Source organism: Hypanus sabinus, chromosome 10 (assembly GCF_030144855.1).
Source record: "Hypanus sabinus isolate sHypSab1 chromosome 10, sHypSab1.hap1, whole genome shotgun sequence".
NCBI lineage: Eukaryota > Metazoa > Chordata > Chondrichthyes > Myliobatiformes > Dasyatidae > Hypanus > Hypanus sabinus.
In genome coordinates, this window is record NC_082715.1 from 89,658,044 (window position 1) to 89,676,467 (window position 18,424).

General features: G+C 39.5%; 1 protein-coding gene across 6 annotated transcripts in view; it reads left to right on the top strand.

The window, feature by feature from the left end:
* The window catches only part of LOC132400848 (collagen alpha-1(XIX) chain-like), a 109,262-nt gene that overhangs the window by 26,535 nt on the left and 64,303 nt on the right, over nt 1-18,424 (top strand). For all 6 annotated transcript variants that reach the window (XM_059982290.1, XM_059982291.1, XM_059982293.1 and 3 more), the window contains 2 exons: nt 3,419-3,472; nt 4,879-4,932. In XM_059982290.1, the coding sequence (XP_059838273.1) occupies nt 3,419-3,472; nt 4,879-4,932 (108 nt within the window). The remainder of the gene's footprint in view (nt 1-3,418; nt 3,473-4,878; nt 4,933-18,424) is intronic.

Sequence of the window (18,424 nt, forward strand, 5' to 3'; positions counted from 1 at the left end):
ACCATATACAAGTTTTGGAGGAGGAGGTATTTGCTGTCTTGAGGCAAATTATGGTGGATAAATCCCCAGGGCCTGACAAGGTGTTTCCTTAAACAAGGGTAAGTGTCAGGAGGGAGATCACTGGGGAGGGACAGATGGACAAGGGAGTCACATCAGGACTGATCCCTGCGGAAAGCAGAAAGTAGGGGGGCGGGAAAGATGTGCTTGGTGGTGGGATCCCTTTGGAGAGCTTAGCAGGTCCTGCTGAGCTGCTGAGTTCCTACAGTATTTACAGTGGGAGGCTAGTGCAGACATTGCAGGGGTCCTAGTAGCGATATTTAAAATATCCTTGGCCACAGGTTAGGATTGGAGAATAGCTAATGTTGTCCTGTTCTTTAAGAAAAGAATTAAAATTAAGATGGGAAATTATAGGCTGGTGAGTTTGACATCAGAAGTGCATAAGTTATTGGAAGGTATTCAAAGCGACTGGATATATAAATATTTGGATAGACAAGGACTGATTAGTGATAGTCAAAATGGCTTTGTGTGTGGTAGGTCATGTCTAATCAAACTTAGAGTTTTTCAAGAAAGTTACTAGGTAAGATAATGAAGGCAAGGCAGTGGATGGTGTCTATGTGGATCTTAGCAAGACATTTGACAAGGTCCTGCATGGGAGGTTGGTCAAGAAGATTGAGTTGCTTAGCATTCACAATGAGGTAGTAAATTGGATTCGGCATTGGCTTCGCTGGAGAAGCCAGAGAGCGTTAGTAGAGTTGCCTCTCTGCCTGGAGACCTCTGACAATTGGTGTGCACAGGAATTGGTGTTGGGTTCATTGTTGTTTGTCATCTATATTGATAGTCTGGGTGATAATGTGGTAAACTGGACCAGTAAATTTGCAGATGATACCATGACTGGTGGTGTAACAGACAGCGAGAAAAACTATCAAAACGAGCAACAGGATCTGAACCGGCTGGAAAAAATGGTCTGAGAAATGGCTGATAAAATTTAATGCAGACAAGTGTGAGATGTTACACATTGGGAGGACAAACCAGGGTGGAACTCACATGGTGAGCAGTATGGTATTGAGGGGTGCGGTGGAACAGAGGGATTTGGGAACACAGATCCATATTTCCTTAAAAGTATTGTAATAAGTAGATAGGCTCATAAATGAGCTTTTGCACACTGGCATTCATAAATCAAAGTATTGAGTACAGGAGTTGGGATGCTATGTAGATGTTATTTAAGACATTAATGATGTCTAATCTGTGTGCAGTTCTGGTCACCTACCTACAGAAAAGATATTAATAAGATTGAAAGAATGCAGACAAAATTTGCAAGGATGTTGCCAAGACATGTGAACTTGAGTTAGAGGGAAAGGTTGAATAGGTTAGGATTATATTCCTTAGAGCGTAGAGGAATGAGGGGAAATTTGATAGAGGTATATAAAATTATGAGGGATGTAGATAAGGTAACTACAAGCAGGCATTTTCCACTGAGGTTGGTTGAGTCTACAGCTAGAGGTCGTGGATTAAGGGTGAAAGGTGAACTGTTTAGGGGAAATGGGGAGGATCTTTTTCACTCAGAGTGGTGAGAGTGTGGAACCTACTGCCAGTGGAAGTGTCAGATTTTGGTTTGATTCCAACATTTAAGAGAAATTTGGATAGGTTGAGCGAACTCGGCCTTTTCTCCTTGGAGTGGCAGAGGAGGAGAGGTGACCTGCTAGGATGATGAGAGGCATTGATCGTGTGGATAGTCAGAGGCTTTTTCCCAGGGCTGAAATAGCTAACATGAGAGTGCACAGTTTTAAGGTGCTTGGAAATAGGTACAGAGGAGATGTCCGGGGTATGTTGTTTTTACGCAGAGAGTGATGAGATCATGGAATGGGCTGCCAGCGACGAAGGTGGACGCAGATACAAAAGGGTCTTTTAAGAGACTCCTGGATAGTTACATGGAGCTTAGAAAAAAAAGAGGTCTATGGGTAACCTGAGGTAATTTCTAAAGTAAGTACATGTCTAACACAGCATTGTGGACCAAAAGGCTTGTATTGTGCTTTAGGTTTTCAATGTTTTATGTTCTATATTCTACAGGGGTATGGTCTGGGCATTGGTCAGTTGGACTGGGCTGATTAATGTTTGGCATAGACCATATGGGCTAAAAGGTCTGTTTCTATGCTGTAGTTTTCTAAGACTATGAATCACCAGCATTATGCATCTCATGTGTAAAATGAACTCCCTTTTGTATTGCCTGCAACATAATGAGAGTCCTTCTTTTTATTTTGTTAATCTGAGGGACTTATTGGAAGCCTTTAATTTCAGTTTCACACATAAAGAGAAAAAAAAGTCTCAGGGAAAGAGAAGCTTTAATGCAAGCATACAAGCAGTGTAATTTCAAAAATACTCATAGGCAGCCAAAGAAAACAGCTGCCTACAAATGGAATAAAATGCTATATTTATGTTTGGCTTATAATTTGACTTAAATGAATAAAAAATCTTAAAAGGCAAAGAGAGACCGCTTGTTGAATAGTATCTGAAGTTTTCCTCCTGGATCACCATGGCCTAACATTCATTGTGTCATGGAGATCTGATAAGTCCACTGCTGCCAGTGGCTTGCAAATTAATGTAATTACCAGATACCGTACCACCAGGTACCACCAGCCTCTTCAACCTGATAGATATTTCCATCCTTTCCCAACTCATTAATACGGCTCCTCCTCTTTTCCACTACCTGCTATCAAAACTTAACTTTACAAGCCTGCCCACTGGCTTCTCTTCCAGCAATCTCTGGCATGCAACTCCTGTCCAAATCCATTGACCAAACCCCTGACCCAATGGCTTTCCTCCCAATTTCATATTGAGTCCTTCTTCAATCTCTATTTCTTCTGTAACAACTTATCTCCCTCCTTTTCAGTCATAGCCTGTTTCTCACCCCATCAGACTCTGGCACCCTCCCTTTGCATCACTACTCAACCCCCATCCTTCCCATCACAACTTGACACCAACCTTTCCCCTCAGCTCAACTCCACCCTTCTCATTTTGCTCCAATGCACACTCCACAACTTGACTCCCACCCATACTATAACAGCGCATATCTGTCATGGTTCAAGCCCCACACCCCTACCCTTCCCATTTTAATATGCAGACAAGAGAAAATCTGCAAATGCTGAAAATCCGAGCAACACACACAAAATGCTGGAGGAACTCAGCAGGCCCGAAACATCAACTGTACTTTTTCCATAGACGTTGCCTGGTCTGCCAAGTTTCTACAGCATTTTATGTGTGTTGCTTAGATTTCTAGCATCTCCAGATTTTCTCTTGTTTGTCCATTTTAATGTGCATTTGTTTTTTGCAAGAATCCAAACCCAATGTGTTTCAGTGACTTGTTATTATTTGAAATGATACTTCATGCTGAAATAATGTAAATGTTGTTTCTGATTCTCAGGCACAGCCGGGTTTACCAGGTCTCCCTGGATCCAAAGGAGCTGTGGGACCTACAGTAAGTGATAACGCATTGACAGAAATAGTCTTGTGTCTCCGATGCCTCAGTTAGCTTCAGTACTTTCTTACCAGTTTTATCCCTCTCTACCCAAAAGAAATAATATAATGGACCCTTACTATACACATTCAGCTGATCTTGTTATATCCTTTCAAGACTAGTACAAGCACCCACAAGTATATCAAATTGATTCCAAGATAATTCTAAGGTTGCCATTTCGAATGCTGCTCTAAGGTCCATTCCAAATGACTGCCTGCCACTCACTGAACAAAGATCAAAATTTTGATACTAGCCATCATTCCCTTCCAAAGATATGGGCTTGTATTGCTTGTTTTATTCCCACATTTAACATTTATATTTGAGTCACATAATCATACAGAACAGAAACAGGTCCTTCAGCCCACTAAACCCATACTAACCATTGAATATCTATCTTAACTATTCCACAGTACTTCATCCATAGTCTTACATGTGCAGATAAATAAAGCACTCAGCTAGATACATTTTAAACGTTGTGCAAGTACTTGTCTCCACCAGTGCCATGCAGATTCCAGTCATTGTTTGGGTTAAAAACATCTTCCTCAAATTCTCAATTCTGGATTGATCAAAATTTTGCCACCTAAAATGCCCATACATGATTACCGTTCTGAGATCACCCTTTGATATCCTTCCAGACTTCTTTAAAAATTTAAACTGAATCAGTCAAACTTGCTGCATTTTGAGTTTACTACTCTTTAAAGTACTTGATTAACTATTTCAATGCAATTTGTGAAGTATGCCCATGACCATATTCCTATATGAAAACCTTGGCTGAGTTAAATTTAAGCAGCTATTATTTTGCTCACATAGATTTCTTTTATTTCATTTCATGGCTTCAAGGCCAGCTCTTTCATTTTCAAATTTAGCATCATCTGCAACTTGGCCATTTGTACAACACTTATAAAGAGTTTAATAGGTTGTAAAGCCTCTTTTCATTCCCTCTTCATTAATGATGAAAACATTGCCTAAACAACAAAAGTAGGACCAAAAGAAAATGCTACAATTATTGCTTTACTATTCATCAATTGTAAAGCATTTGAGAGGGAACTGGTCCTTTGCCACTGACAACATGTGTTCAATGATAATGCTGCTCAAGTTCCGTCTTTGTATCTTCAAACTCTCACCCAATAGTATCATCCACCTTTGAAAATATTCTGAGGTTTTTTGCTATGAGATTGAATGAGCAATGATGCAATTTGTTTACTGATTTAACATGTGCTTAACATTTTATGGGAAGAAGGATAAGAATTTACAGAAAATCTTGAATGAGATAGAAAGGTTAATAAAATGTAGGATGGACTTTAAAAAACAATAATGTCATGAATATCAAAATACTGAACTAAAATGATTTTTTTTATTATTATCAGGGTTCTAAAGGAAGACCAGGACCAACAGGGCCAATTGGACCTCAGGGAGAAAAGGTACATTAAAATAAATGTTTTTTATTAGTAAAATCCTAAATTTACCTCATGGAGATTACTAAGCTTCTGACCATTTGCAGCAGATTTCAGAAAGAATGGGCCTTGTATTCTCTCCTGAGATGTGTTTTTCCATTGCATATTCTAGTCATGAGGAATTTACAAAGGATTTCTAGTTAGTTTCATGGGAAATTCCACAAAACCTTCCTCATACTTTAATAATTTGGCTGACTGATTTTTATAAACTGGTTTTTATAAAGTGCAGAATTGATTTCTCTTCAAAAAATAGACCAGAAGACCTTAAGATGTAAGAGCTGAATTAGGCCAATTGGCGCATCGAGTCTGCTCTGCCATTTCATTACGGCTGATTAATTATTCCTCTCAAACCATATTTCCTGCCTTCCCCTGTATCCCTTCATGCTCTGACCAATCCAAAACCTATCAATTTCTGCCTTAAACATACATAAAGGCTTGGCCTCCACAACTGCTTGTGGCAAAAGAAATTCCACAGATTCACCACTCTTGCAAAAGAAATTCCTCCTCATCTCATTCTAAAAGGATGCTCCTCGATTTTGAGGCTGTGTCCTTTGCTCTTAGACTCTGACATCGGAAACATCCTGTCCACATCCACTCTGTCGAGGCCTTTCATCACTCAATAGTTTTCAATTAGGTCACCGCTCATTCTTCTAAATTCAGATGAATTCAGGCCCAGAGCCATCAAACACTACTCATATGACAAGCCATTTAATCCTAGAATTATTTTCATGAACCTCCTTGAACCCTGTCCAGTTTCAGCACATCCTTTCCAAGTCCTTGGTAAAGGACTCAAAACTGCTTACAATACTCCAAGTGAGGTCTCAACAGTGCTTTACAAATTCTCAACATTACATCCTTACTTTTATATTCTCGCCCTCTTGAAATGAATGTTAACATCACATTTGCCTTCCTCACTACACTCAACCTTCAATTAACCTTTAGGGAATCCTGCACAAGGACTCCCAAATCCCTTTGCACCTCAGATTTTTGTATTTTCTCTACATTTAAAAAATAATCAACCCTTTTATTTCTTCTACCAAAGTGCATGACCATATACTTCCCAACACTGTACTCCATCTGCCACTTCTTTGTCCATTCTCCTAATCTGTCTAAATCCTTCTGTAGCCTCACTGTTTCCTCCAAATTTACAGCAGCCAACCAGAAATGGCTCCCTGTATTCCCACCATTTTCCACCTGCCAATCAGCCACTGCTTTATCCAAGCTAGAATCTTTCCTGTAATATCATGGGCTTGTGACTTATTGAGCAGCCTCATGTGTGGCATCCTGTCAGAGGCCTTCTGAAAATTATCCTTTGTCTATCCTGCTTGTTATTTCTTCATAGAATTCCAACGGATTTGTCAGGCAAGAATTCCCCTTGAGGAAATTGTGCTGACTGCTGCCTACTTCATCATGTGCCTTCATGTACCCCAAAACCACATGAACTCCAACATCTTACATCTTACCAACCACTGAGGTCTAACTAACTGGCCTATAATTCCTTTTTCTCTGTTTGCAATTTTCTAGTCTTCCGGAATCTAGTGATTCTTGAAAGATCATTACTAATACCTCCACAATCCCTTCAGCCACTCCTTTCAAAACCCTGGGGAATACACCATCTGGTCCAGGTGACTTATCTACCTAAGACCTTTCAGTTTCTCAAGACCCTCCTCTCTAATAATGGTAATGTCAAATACTTCTTGAAGCCTAAAACCTGGAACTTCCAACGTACAGCTAGTGTCTTCCACAGTGAAGACCAATGCAAAATACTTATTCAGATCATCCACCATTTCCTCTTCCTCAAATACTACCTCTCCAGCATTGTTTTATTGTAGTTCAATATCCACTCTTGCCTCTCTGTTACACTTTACGTATCTGAAGAAACTTTTCATATCCTCCTTAATATTATTGTCTAGCTTACTTTCGTATTCTATCCTTAATTCTTAATGACTTTTTAATAGCCTTCTGTTGCTATTTAAAGGCTTCCCAATCCCCTAACATCCCACTAATTTTTGTTCTATGATACGCCCTGTCTTTTATGTTGGCTTTGAATCCCCTTGTTACCCATGGTTACGTCATCTTGCCTTTAGAGTACTTCTTCCTCTTTGGAAAGGATATATCCTGTGTCTTCTGAATTACTGCCAGAAATTCAGCCCATTACTGCTCTGCCATCATCCTTGCCAGGGTTCTTTCCCAATCATTTCTGGCCAACTCCTCTCTCTTTTTCAATCTTTTTATTAGTTTTTTAAAAAAAACATAACATAATATTGTATTAAATAGGTTATGAATACAATAGATTTGAAATTAAGTTGGTAACAAGATAACAATATCTTATTAAACTATCAGCGAAAAAGGATCATACAATATCAATCTAATCTATATTGATTATACCTGAAAAGATTAAAAATAATCATCAAAAGAAAATAAAATGTAAAATATAAGAAAAAATGTATATTTAAGGAAATAATAAAAAAAATAAACCTAAACTAACATGGGCAATAATAATAGTTTATAAGTATATGATAGTGTCAAACACTCCGGAACTCCATACCAGAACAAGAATAATAAGAGTAAAGGTCTGGAAGAAGTCAAATTAATTCATATGAAAGTGTCGAATGAACGGTCCCCAAGTTTCTTCAAATTTAATTGATGAATCAAAAATAGTACTTCTAATTTTTTCTAAACTTAAACAAGAAATAGTTTGAGAGAACCACTGAAATGTGGTAGGAGGATTTGCTTCTTTCCAATTTTGTAATATAGATCTCCTGGCCATTAATGTTACAAAGGCAATCATTCATCTAATTGAAGGGGAGAATCGACTATCATCTTCATTTGGTATACCAAAAATTGCAGTGATAAAATGAGGTTGTAAATCAATATTCCAAATTGAGGAAATGGTAGCAAATATGTCCTTCCAATAATTATGTAAAGTAGGACATGACCAAAACATGTGGGTCAATGAAGCCACATCTAAATGACATCTGTCACATTGAGAATTAACATGAGAATAAAACCGAGCAAGCTTATCTTTAGACATATGAGCTCTATGTACAACCTCAAATTGTATTAAAGCATGTTTAGCACATATAGAAGAAGTATTAACCAATTGTAAAATTTTTTCCCATTTTTCCGTTGAAATATTGTATTGAAGTTCTTTTTCCCATTCCTGTTTAATTCTACCTGATATCTCTGGTTGTATCTTCATAATCATATTATAAATAAGAGCCACTAATCTCTTCTGACAGGGATTTAAAGTAAAAATCATATCTGAAAAATCTATCAAAGTCGAATTAGGAAAGGATGGTAAAACTTTATACAAAAAGTTTCTAATTTGTAAATATCTAAAAAAAATTAGATTTAGGTAATTTAAATTTGTTAGAAAGTTGATCAAAAGACATCAAACTACCTTCAGAAAAAAGATCGCAAGAACATATTATACCTTTCCTTTTCCATATATTAAAAGCTTGATCTGTTAAAGAGGGTTTAAAGAAAAAAATTAAGTAAGATAGGGCTATCAAGAACAAAGTTTTTTAGAGTAAAAAATTTACGAAATTGAAACCAAATTCGTAATGTATGTTTGACAATAGGGTTAGATATCTGTTTATTAAGTTTAACTAAATCAACAGGGAGAGAAGAGCCAAGAACAGAAAATAAAGAATATCCTTGTGTACCATTACATTCTAAATTTACCCACTGTGGGCACAATGGTAAATCTAAATCTAATTTCCAGTATAATAAATTCCGAATATTATTCGCCCAATAGTAAAATCTAAAATTGGGTAAAGCTAAACCACCATCTTTTTTAGATTTCTGTAACTGTCTTTTACTTAATCTGGGGTTTTTATTTTGCCACACAAATTAGGAAATTTTTGAATCAATGCTATCAAAAAAAGACTTAGGAATAAAAATTGGTAAGGCTTGAAATAAATATATAAATTTCAGTAAAATCATCATTTTAACAGCATTGATCCGACCAACCAATGATAAGGATAAAGGAGACCATCTAGTAGTAAGTTGTTGAATTTGATGAAGCATAGGGAGAAAATTCAATCTGAATAAATCTTTATATTTCTTGGTAATTTTTATACCTAAATAAATAAAATTATCAGTAACAATTTTAAATGGTATTCTGTCATTCAGTAAAGTTCGTGCATTTAAAGGGAAGAGTTCACTCTTATCCAAATTTAATTTGTAACCAGAAAAACTACCAAATTGAACCAACAAGGATAAAATAGCGGGAATAGAATTATCAGGATCAGAGATATATAACAACAAGTCATCAGCATAGAGCGATAACTTGTATAATTTCTCATTACGGGTAATACCAGAAATATTAGGGGATTCACGAATAGCAATGGCTAAGGGTTCTAATGCAATATTAAATAATAAAGGACTTAAGGGACAACCTTGTCTCGTACCACGAGATAATTGAAAAAAAGAGGATCTATAATTATTCGTAAGAACAGAAGCAACAGGTTTATAATATATTAATTTAATCCATGATATAAAATTAGAACTAAAATTAAAATTCTTCAGGCATTAAATAAGTATGTCCATTCAACTCTATCAAAAGCTTTTTCAGCATCTAATGAAATAACACATTCTGGGGTTGTGGGTGAGGAAGTGTAAATTATATTAATCAATTTTCTAACATTAAAAAAGGAGTAACTGTTCCTAATGAAACCAGTTTGATCTCCTGAAATAATCTGTGATAGTACCTTTTCTAACCTAATAGCTAAAATTTTTGTAAGAATCTTAGAGTCTACATTTAGTAACGATATAGGGCGATAGGATGCACATAAAGTAGGGTCTTTATTTTTTTTAAGAATTAAAGAAATAGTAGCTTCATAAAAGGACTGGGGTAGTCTCTTCTTAATAAATGCATCATTAAAGATTTCACATAGCCAAGGAGAAAGCAAAGAAGAAAAAGTTTTTAAAAATTCTATAATATAACCATCAGGGCCAGGAGCTTTCCCTGAGTTCATCGATGAAATAGCCTCTCCTTCCTCAGCTATAGAAATAGGAGCATCAAATAAACTTTGATCTTCATCTGTCAATTTGGGAATATTCAAATTGTTAAAAAAATTATCCATCATAGACAGATCACCATCAAATTCTGATTGATATAAAGATTTATAAAAATCTTGGAAAGTATTATTAATTTCTTTATGATCAGTAGTCAGATTACCGTCTTGTTTACAAATTTTAATAATTTGTCGCTTAGTCGAAATAGCTTTTAATTGATTAGCTAACAATTTACCAGTTCGATCACTGTGGATGTAAAATTGAGCCCTGGTCTTAATTAATTGATTCTCAATTGAAGAAGTTAACAATAAGCTATGTTCCATTTGCAGTTCAACTCTTTTCTTATAAAGTTCCTTGGTAGGAGTAACAGAATAAATCTTATCAATTTCTTTAATTTTATCCACCAATAAAGCTATATCTAAATATCTTTGTTTTCTTTTACCAGCAGAATATGAGATAATTTGTCCATGAATAAAAGCCTTCAAAGAGTCCCAAAGTATTCCTCTGTCAATCTCTTCGGTATAGTTTGTTGAAAAAAATAAGTCAATTTGCTGTTTTATGAAGGTAATAAATTCTGGATCTTGAAACAAAGTAGCGTTGAGTCTCCAAGATCTAGTATTAATGAAAGAGTCCGAAATCTTGATGGATAACTTCAAAGGTGTATGATCCAAAATAGCAATAGAATCATATTTACAATCAATAACATCTGCTAATAAACGATGATCAATAAGAAAATAATCAATTCTAGAATAACTATGATATACATATGAAAAAAACGAAAATTCTTTATCTTTAGGGTTCAAAAACCGCCATATTTCAGTAATTCCCGAATCAACCATAAAAGAGTTAATAAGTAAAGCTGATCTATTCAGAAGAGTTCGAATAGGTTTAGATCTATCCATCAAAGGATTCAAACAACAATTGAAATCTCCACCCATTATCAACATATATTCATTTAGATTAGGAACGGTAGTAAATAAACGTTTAAAAAAATCAGGGCAGTCAAAATTTGGAGCGTAAATATTAACTAAAGCCACTTTTCGGTTAAAAAGTGAACCAGTAATCAACAAAAATCTGCCCTGTGGATCAGATATAATTTCATGATGTATAAACGAGATTGAGGGGTCTATAAAAATAGACACACCCCTAATTTTAGCAGTACAATTCGAATGAAATTGTTGACCCTTCCAGAACCTAAAAAATCGTTGGTTATCCTCCCTCCTAATATGGGTCTCCTGTACAAAGATAATATTAGCATTCAGTCTATGGAATACTTTAAATATTTTTTTACGTTTAATCGGATGATTTAAACCATTAGTATTCCAAGAAATAAAATTAATAGACTTATCCATCATGCTAATATTAATTGTATATATCATGAAAGGTTGAAAAAAACACATAACCCATAATTCAGGAAGAAGGAAAAATGGTACAGGAGCAACCGGAGAACATGGCACCTCACCAATATTAATAATTTGAAGTCGGCCCATGAACTAAAAGCAAAAAAATAAAAAGCAAAAGCGTGAAAAAAGATCCCTACCCCCTCCCCCCACCCCTCAAAAGAAAGCCAAGCGGCAGGTGCATAAACTAACACTAATATTACCCCCATTTCAAGATGGCAGCTCCATAAAAAGATTTAAAAAACTATATAACACCCAGATTTAAATATAGCGTTGCAAAGAGAAAATGTATATCAATCAGAATGAAAAAAATAATATAATAAAACAAACGATCATTAATAAAAAACAGTATAAACATTAAAATTTGAAAGTGTAATATACCTTTAAAAAAAATTCCATGTTCAAATACAAGAAAAATGACGTTTCAAAAGCAAAGACTTATGGGAAGAAGGAACAACATTTTGAAAAAGCCATATTACAAAATATAAATGTAAGTTCAACAATCTATTACAAAATTTAATAAAAAACAAGTTATCAAAATAGGATTAAAAAAAGATTTAATAGACACTACAATATATAATAAAAAAAAGACCAAAAATTCCAAACCATTCGTCCCATTTCCAAGTGCAGGCAAACAAATAAATGCTTACAGAAAGCAAAGTCTTATGGGAAGAAGAAACAACATCTTAAAAAAAGTAAATCCTTATTACAAAATATAAACGTGTATATCAGAAACAGAAAAAAGAATAATAAAAAAAAGAGATATTATAAAAAATTAAAAGAGCATCTATAAACGATGATGATAGCAAAAAAAAAGAAACCAGACCCGTAGATCAGGATAAGAAGTTATAACCCAGCTTCATAGGTTAAAACTTAAAATGAAATGGCATCTTCTCTCCAAAAAATCTTCAGCATAACACATAGTTCAACTTGCACTAGAAGATCAATATTCTTCAACGAATTTCTTCGCTTCTTCCGGAGTATTAAAAAATTGCTGACTGTTGTCGTTCAACGTAATTCTAAGATTCGCTGGAAATCTTAAAGCTTGTTTAAGTCCAATCGAATGAATCTCTGCCATCACTGGTTTAAAAGCGATTCTCGCTCTCATTACTTCGAATGAATAATCCTCAACAATTCGAAATGTGTTGCTATTGTGAGAAATCATACCTTTTTTACGAGCTAATCGAATTAAAAGCTCTTTCTCCCGAGGATAATGAAGGGGAACAATCACAGCTCATGGTTTGCCACTCGCAGCCAAAAACCTCACAACTCTGTGAGCACAGTCAATAACAGGTTTAGTATGCAAACCTTCACCACCGAAAATTTCCCACAATAATTTAGAGAAAAATTCAGTTAAATCACCGGACTCAACTTTTTCGGGGAACCCGATAATTCGCAAATTCTGTCTGCAAGATCGGTTTTCAAGATCAGTAATTTTAAACTTACACTGATCTAATGTTTTAACAGTCGAATGTACCTTCTCCAGTGCTTCAATTGTACATACTTTTTCACAAATTAATTTTTCAAGAGTCGTAATCTTATCTTCATGCCGCTGAATATCTGATGCCTGTGATTGAAGCTTAGTATCAAGCAATCTAACAACTCCTTTGAGTTCAGATATTTTCGTGGTAAGCTTATTTTCCAAACTTGCCAGTTTACTTTCCAATTTACTTTCTAACCTGCTTTCCAAAGTTGCGAGTTTAGCATCCAGAAGATGAGAAATAGCGTCGATAGATGAAGGATCCTTAGACAATTTCCTGCTTGTAGCCATTTTAAGTTTTTCAAGGTTAAATCAAATATTGTTTTAGGAAAAAAAAGTTAATCAAAAGTATCAACTCATATGATTAGGTTCGAAAAGATTTGATTAAAGGGTGATTATAGTTGAGAAAATGAAGAGCGCCTAAAAGGCAGATGCTTACGTCGCCATCTTGAAACTCCACCCCTGGCCAACTCCTCTCTCATGCTTCTGTAACTTCCTTTACTCCACTGTAATACTGATAAATCTGACTTTAGCTTTTCCTTCTTAAAATTCAGGGTGAATTCAATGATACTATGATCTTTTCCCTCTCAGGGTTCTTTTACCTTTTGACCTCTAATCATTTCTGGTTCATTGCATAACACCCAGTCCAGAATAGCTGATCCCCCAGTGGCTCAACCACAGGATGCCCAAAAAGGCCATCTCATCAGCATTCTCAAAATTCCTTTTCTTGGAATCCCACACCAACCTGATATTCCCAGTCTTTTGGCATACTGAAATACTCTGTGACTACTGTAACATTGCCCTTTTGGCATACATTTTCTATCTCCCACTGAAACTTGTAGACCATGTTCTTACTACTATTTGGGGGACTGTATATAACTCCCATCAGGGTCTTTTTACCCTTGCAATTCCTAAGATCTATCGACAACAATTTAACACCTTCCATTCTAATGTCACCTCTTTCTAATGATATAATTTCATTTTTTACTAAGAGAGCCACGCCACCCCCTCTGTCTTTCTGCCTGTCTTTTCAATACATGTGTATCCATATACATTAAGCTCCAGCTATAATCTTCTTTCAGCCATGTTTCAGTGATGCCTACAACAGCATAATTGCCAATCTGCAACTGTGCTACAAGTTCATCGACCTTATTCCATATATTTGAATATAGCACCTTTAGTCCTGTATTCTCCTTTTTCAACTTTGTCTGCTTTTTTCATTGCAACTCATCCTGTTGACTGCAATTTTGCCTTATCATCAGCCTTTCCTTGTTCAGAGTCGCTATACCCATGGCCTCTGTTTGTAAAACAACTACCTCATTTTCAGCACTATCGCTTCGATTCCCATCCCCCTACCAAATCAGTTTAAAACCACCTGAACAACTCCAGACAACCTGCCCGCAAGGATAATAGACATCCTCAGGTTCAGGCATAACCTGTCCCTTCTCTACAGGTCATACCTTTCCCAGAAGAGATCCCAATGATACATAAATCTGAAAACCTGTCCTTGCACCATTTCCACATACAGACATTCACCTGTAAATCATCCTGTTTTTACTCTCATTGGCACGTGGCCCAGACAGCAATTCAGAGTTTACTACCTTGGAGGTCCTGTTTCTCAACTTTCCACCTAGCTTCCTAAAATCTCCCTTCTGGACCTTCTCACCTTGCCTGCCTATGTCACTGGTGCCATAATGTATATACCAAGACATCTAATACTTGAGAATGCCTTGCACTCGATCCAAGACATCCCTGATCCTGGCATCAGGAAGGCAACATACCATCCATGTGTCTCTGTCATGCCCACAGAACCTTGCCTTTGTTCCTCTGACTAAGGAATCCTCTATCAACACTGCAGTCCACTTCACCTGTCTGTTCTTCTGACCACAGCACCACTCAGCACCAGAGACCCGGTCACTGTGGCTCACCTCCGGTAGGTCATCCCCCTCAATAGTATCGAAAGTTAAGTGCCTATTATTGAGGGTAACAGCCACATCTATGCTCTGCACTGGCTGTGCATTTCTCCTCTTTCTCCTGTCAGTCACCCAGTTAAATAGAAAGGGATTTCATTTGGAGGGAGGATCTCTAGTAAAGCAAGTTTTCTTCCCCCTTTTACAATTAAGTCTTTCAGCCTTTGATCATTCACTATTTTTACTTTCATTGACCAAATTCTCAATCGTTCTTTTCTCTGAACGAAACAGGAATTTGACAGCCAAATGATAGAATCCTTTGTATGATTGGTGTGCGCAGATAAATGTTGCTTCATATCTGTTCCTTATCCTGCAATTTATCATGCACAATTCAAAGTGGAAAATGTTACATTTTACTCACAGTTACAGGAATCATTGGACAGAATAGAACAAATTTGGATTCTCAGCCCCTCCAATAATATGACGAAAGAATAGTACAATTGCTGATCAGTCTTAGCATGCAGTCCCTACTAACAGACCTCAAAACACAGCAAAGAAACTCCTGTCTCTCCCTTGTAGATTGTTATGCCATGTGTTATATTACTCTAAAATTGCATTTCCAAAAATTAGTTTTAATAAAATTTCTAATTTCCATTTAAATAAATCAGCACTTCCCCACGGTCTCCACTCCATCCACTCAGCACTCTCACATTGAATTGATGCTGCTGTAGTGGTGTGCTACACGCAGCGCTGAAATAACAACACTTAGTCGGTGAGCTGCAGTTGCAAAAGAGGTTTATTCAAACTTCGCGGCCTCGCTTTAAAGCCTTCCTGTTCCTGCCCGCCCTGGGCAGGAATGCTGTAAGGGGCGCGTATTCATGGTCCCGTCCTGCCCGCGGGCTTTTCCCCTTGCTGGTGAAGCAGGCTTGGCGCCTTCTTTGGGACCGGCCTCAATGCCGGCGCGCGCCACTTTGTGAGCTGGTTCGAGTGCGCTGGGAAGTGGGTCACCACATAACCCCCCCCCCCAGAACCGGCGATACACCCCCCAATGTCCACAGTCTGGGTCGGACTCTGTTTGGGAGGTCTGACTCTGCGCCGCGATGCCTGAACCTCGACCAGCTGCGCCACGTCCACATGGGCTGGTTTGAGTCGTTCCACTGTGAAAACCTCCTCTTTCCCCCCAATGTCCAGCACGAATGTGGACCCATTGTTCCTGAGCACTGTAAACGGCCCCTCGTAGGGCCGTTGCAGTGGTGCCCGATGTCCGCCCCATCATACAAAAATGAACTTACAGTTTTGCAGGTCTTTGGGTGTGCAGGTCAGGTTCTGCCCATACTGTGAAATGGGTATGGGGGCCAGGTTACCGAGCCTCTCGCGTAGTCTGTCCAGGACTGCTGCGGGTTCTTCCTCTTGCTCCCTTGGGGCTGTTATGAACTCCCCTGGGATGACCAGGGGTGCGCCGTACACCAACTCGGCCGACAAGGTGTGCAGATCCTCTTTGGGCACTGTGCAGATTGCGAGCAGGACCCAGGGAAGCTCGTCCACCCAGTTAGGCCCTTTGAGGCGGGCCATGAGAGCCGACTTCAGGTGACGGTGGAAACGCTCCACTAGTCCGTTCGACTGTGGGTGGTAGGCAGTTGTGTGGTGCAGCTGTGTCCCCAAAAGGTTGGCCATAGCTGACCACAGGCTGGAGGTGAACTGGGGGCCTCTGTCGGAGGTAATGTGGGCCGATACACCAAAGCGAGATACCCAGGTTGCAATCAGTGCTCAGGCGCAGGATTCGGAGGTGGTGTCGGTGAGCCAGACTGTCTCGGGCCCTCTTGTGAACTGGTCCACAATAGTCAGGAGGTGGCGCACTCCTTGCGACACTGGCAGGGGGCCCATGATATCCACATGAATATGGTCAAAATGCCGGCTGTTGGGGTGGAACTGCTGCGGCAGGGCTTTGGTGTGCTGCTGCACTTTGGCTGTTTGACAGTGCATGCACATTTTGGCCCATTCACTGACCTACTTGCGGAGTCCGTGCCAAACGAACCTGTTGGCTACCATCCGGACGGTTGACCTGATGGAGGGGTGCACTAAGTTGTGAATGGATTAGAAAATGCGCGGCTACCAGGATGATGGGGCGGGGTTGGCTGGAGGTGACGTCACAGAGTAGGGTCCTCTCACCTGGGCCTACGGGGAGGTCCTGGAGCTGCAAACCGGAGACTGCAGTTCTGTAACTTGGGATCTCCTCGTCTTCCTGCTGCACCTCCGCTAGCGCTTCATAGTCTACCCCCTGGGACAGGGCTTGGATGTTAGATCTGGAGAGAGTGTCCGCCATGACATTGTCTTTTCCCGAGACATGCCTGACATCCGTCATGTATTCGGAGATGTAGGACAGATGGCGCTGCTGGCGGGACGACCAGGGGTCGGATGCTTTCGTGAACGCAAAGGTAAGCGATTTGTGGTCTGTGAACGCGGTGAAGGGCTTACCTTCTAAGAAGTACATGAAATGCTGGATTGCCAGGTATAGCGCCAACAGTTCCCGGTCGAAAGCACTGTATTTGAGCTCGGGTGGTCGCAGGTGTTTGCTGAAAAACGCCAGGGGTTGCCAGCGACCCTCGATGAGTTGTTCCAGCGCCCCCCGACTGCTGTGTTGGATGTGTCCACTGTGAGAGTGGTAGGGACGTCCGTTCTGGGATGCACTAGCATCGTGGCATTTGCCAAGGCTTCTTTGGTTTTAATGAAAGCGGCGGCGGACTCCTCATCCCAGGTAATGTCCTTGCCCGGACCCGACATCAGGGTGAACAGGGGGCGCATGATTCGGGCTGCTGAGGGAAGGAAGCAGTGGTAGAAATTCACCATACCCATGAATTCCTGAAGGCCTTTGATTGTGTTGGGTTGGGGGAAATGGCGGACCACGTCTACCTTGGCAGGCAGAGGTGTTGCCCTGTCTTTAGTAATCCCGTGGCCCAGGAAGTCAGTGGTGTCGAGCCCAAACTGGCATTTGGCCGGGTTGATTGTCAGTCGGGCGTAGAGTTGACAGAGGTGGGACAGATGCTCCTGACGACTGCTGCTGACTACGAGGATGTCATCCAAATAGATGAAAGCGAAGTCCAGGTCGCATCCCACCGCATCCATTAACCGCTGAAACGTCTGTGCGGCATTCTTTAGGCCGAAAGGCATGCGGAGGAACTCGAAAAGGCCGAACGGGGTGATGAGTGCCGTTTTGGGGATGTTGTCCGTATGCATTGGGATTTGATGGCATCCCCAGACGAGTTCTACCTTGGAGAAGATCTGTGCACCGTGCAGATTTGCTGCAAAGTCCTGAATCTGCAGCACAGGGTAGCGGTCCGGTGTTGTAGTCTTGTTTAGCCTGCGGTAGTTGCTTTGGGCACCATGTGCAGGGGGGAGGCTCATGGACTGTCGGATCACCATATGATCCCCGATTCCTCCATCGTCTTGAACTCCTCCTTCACCAGTTGGAGCTTGTCCACTTTGAGCACGGGCGTGGAGGGGTGGTCCTTTTTCGGGATGTGGTGTCCGCCGTGTCTGAGCGTGGCTGCCATGAACTGCGGTGCCAGAACAGATGGGAAATCTGCCAGGACTCTGGTGAAGTCGTTGTCGGACAGCATGATGGGGTCTAGGTGTGGGGCTGGCAACTG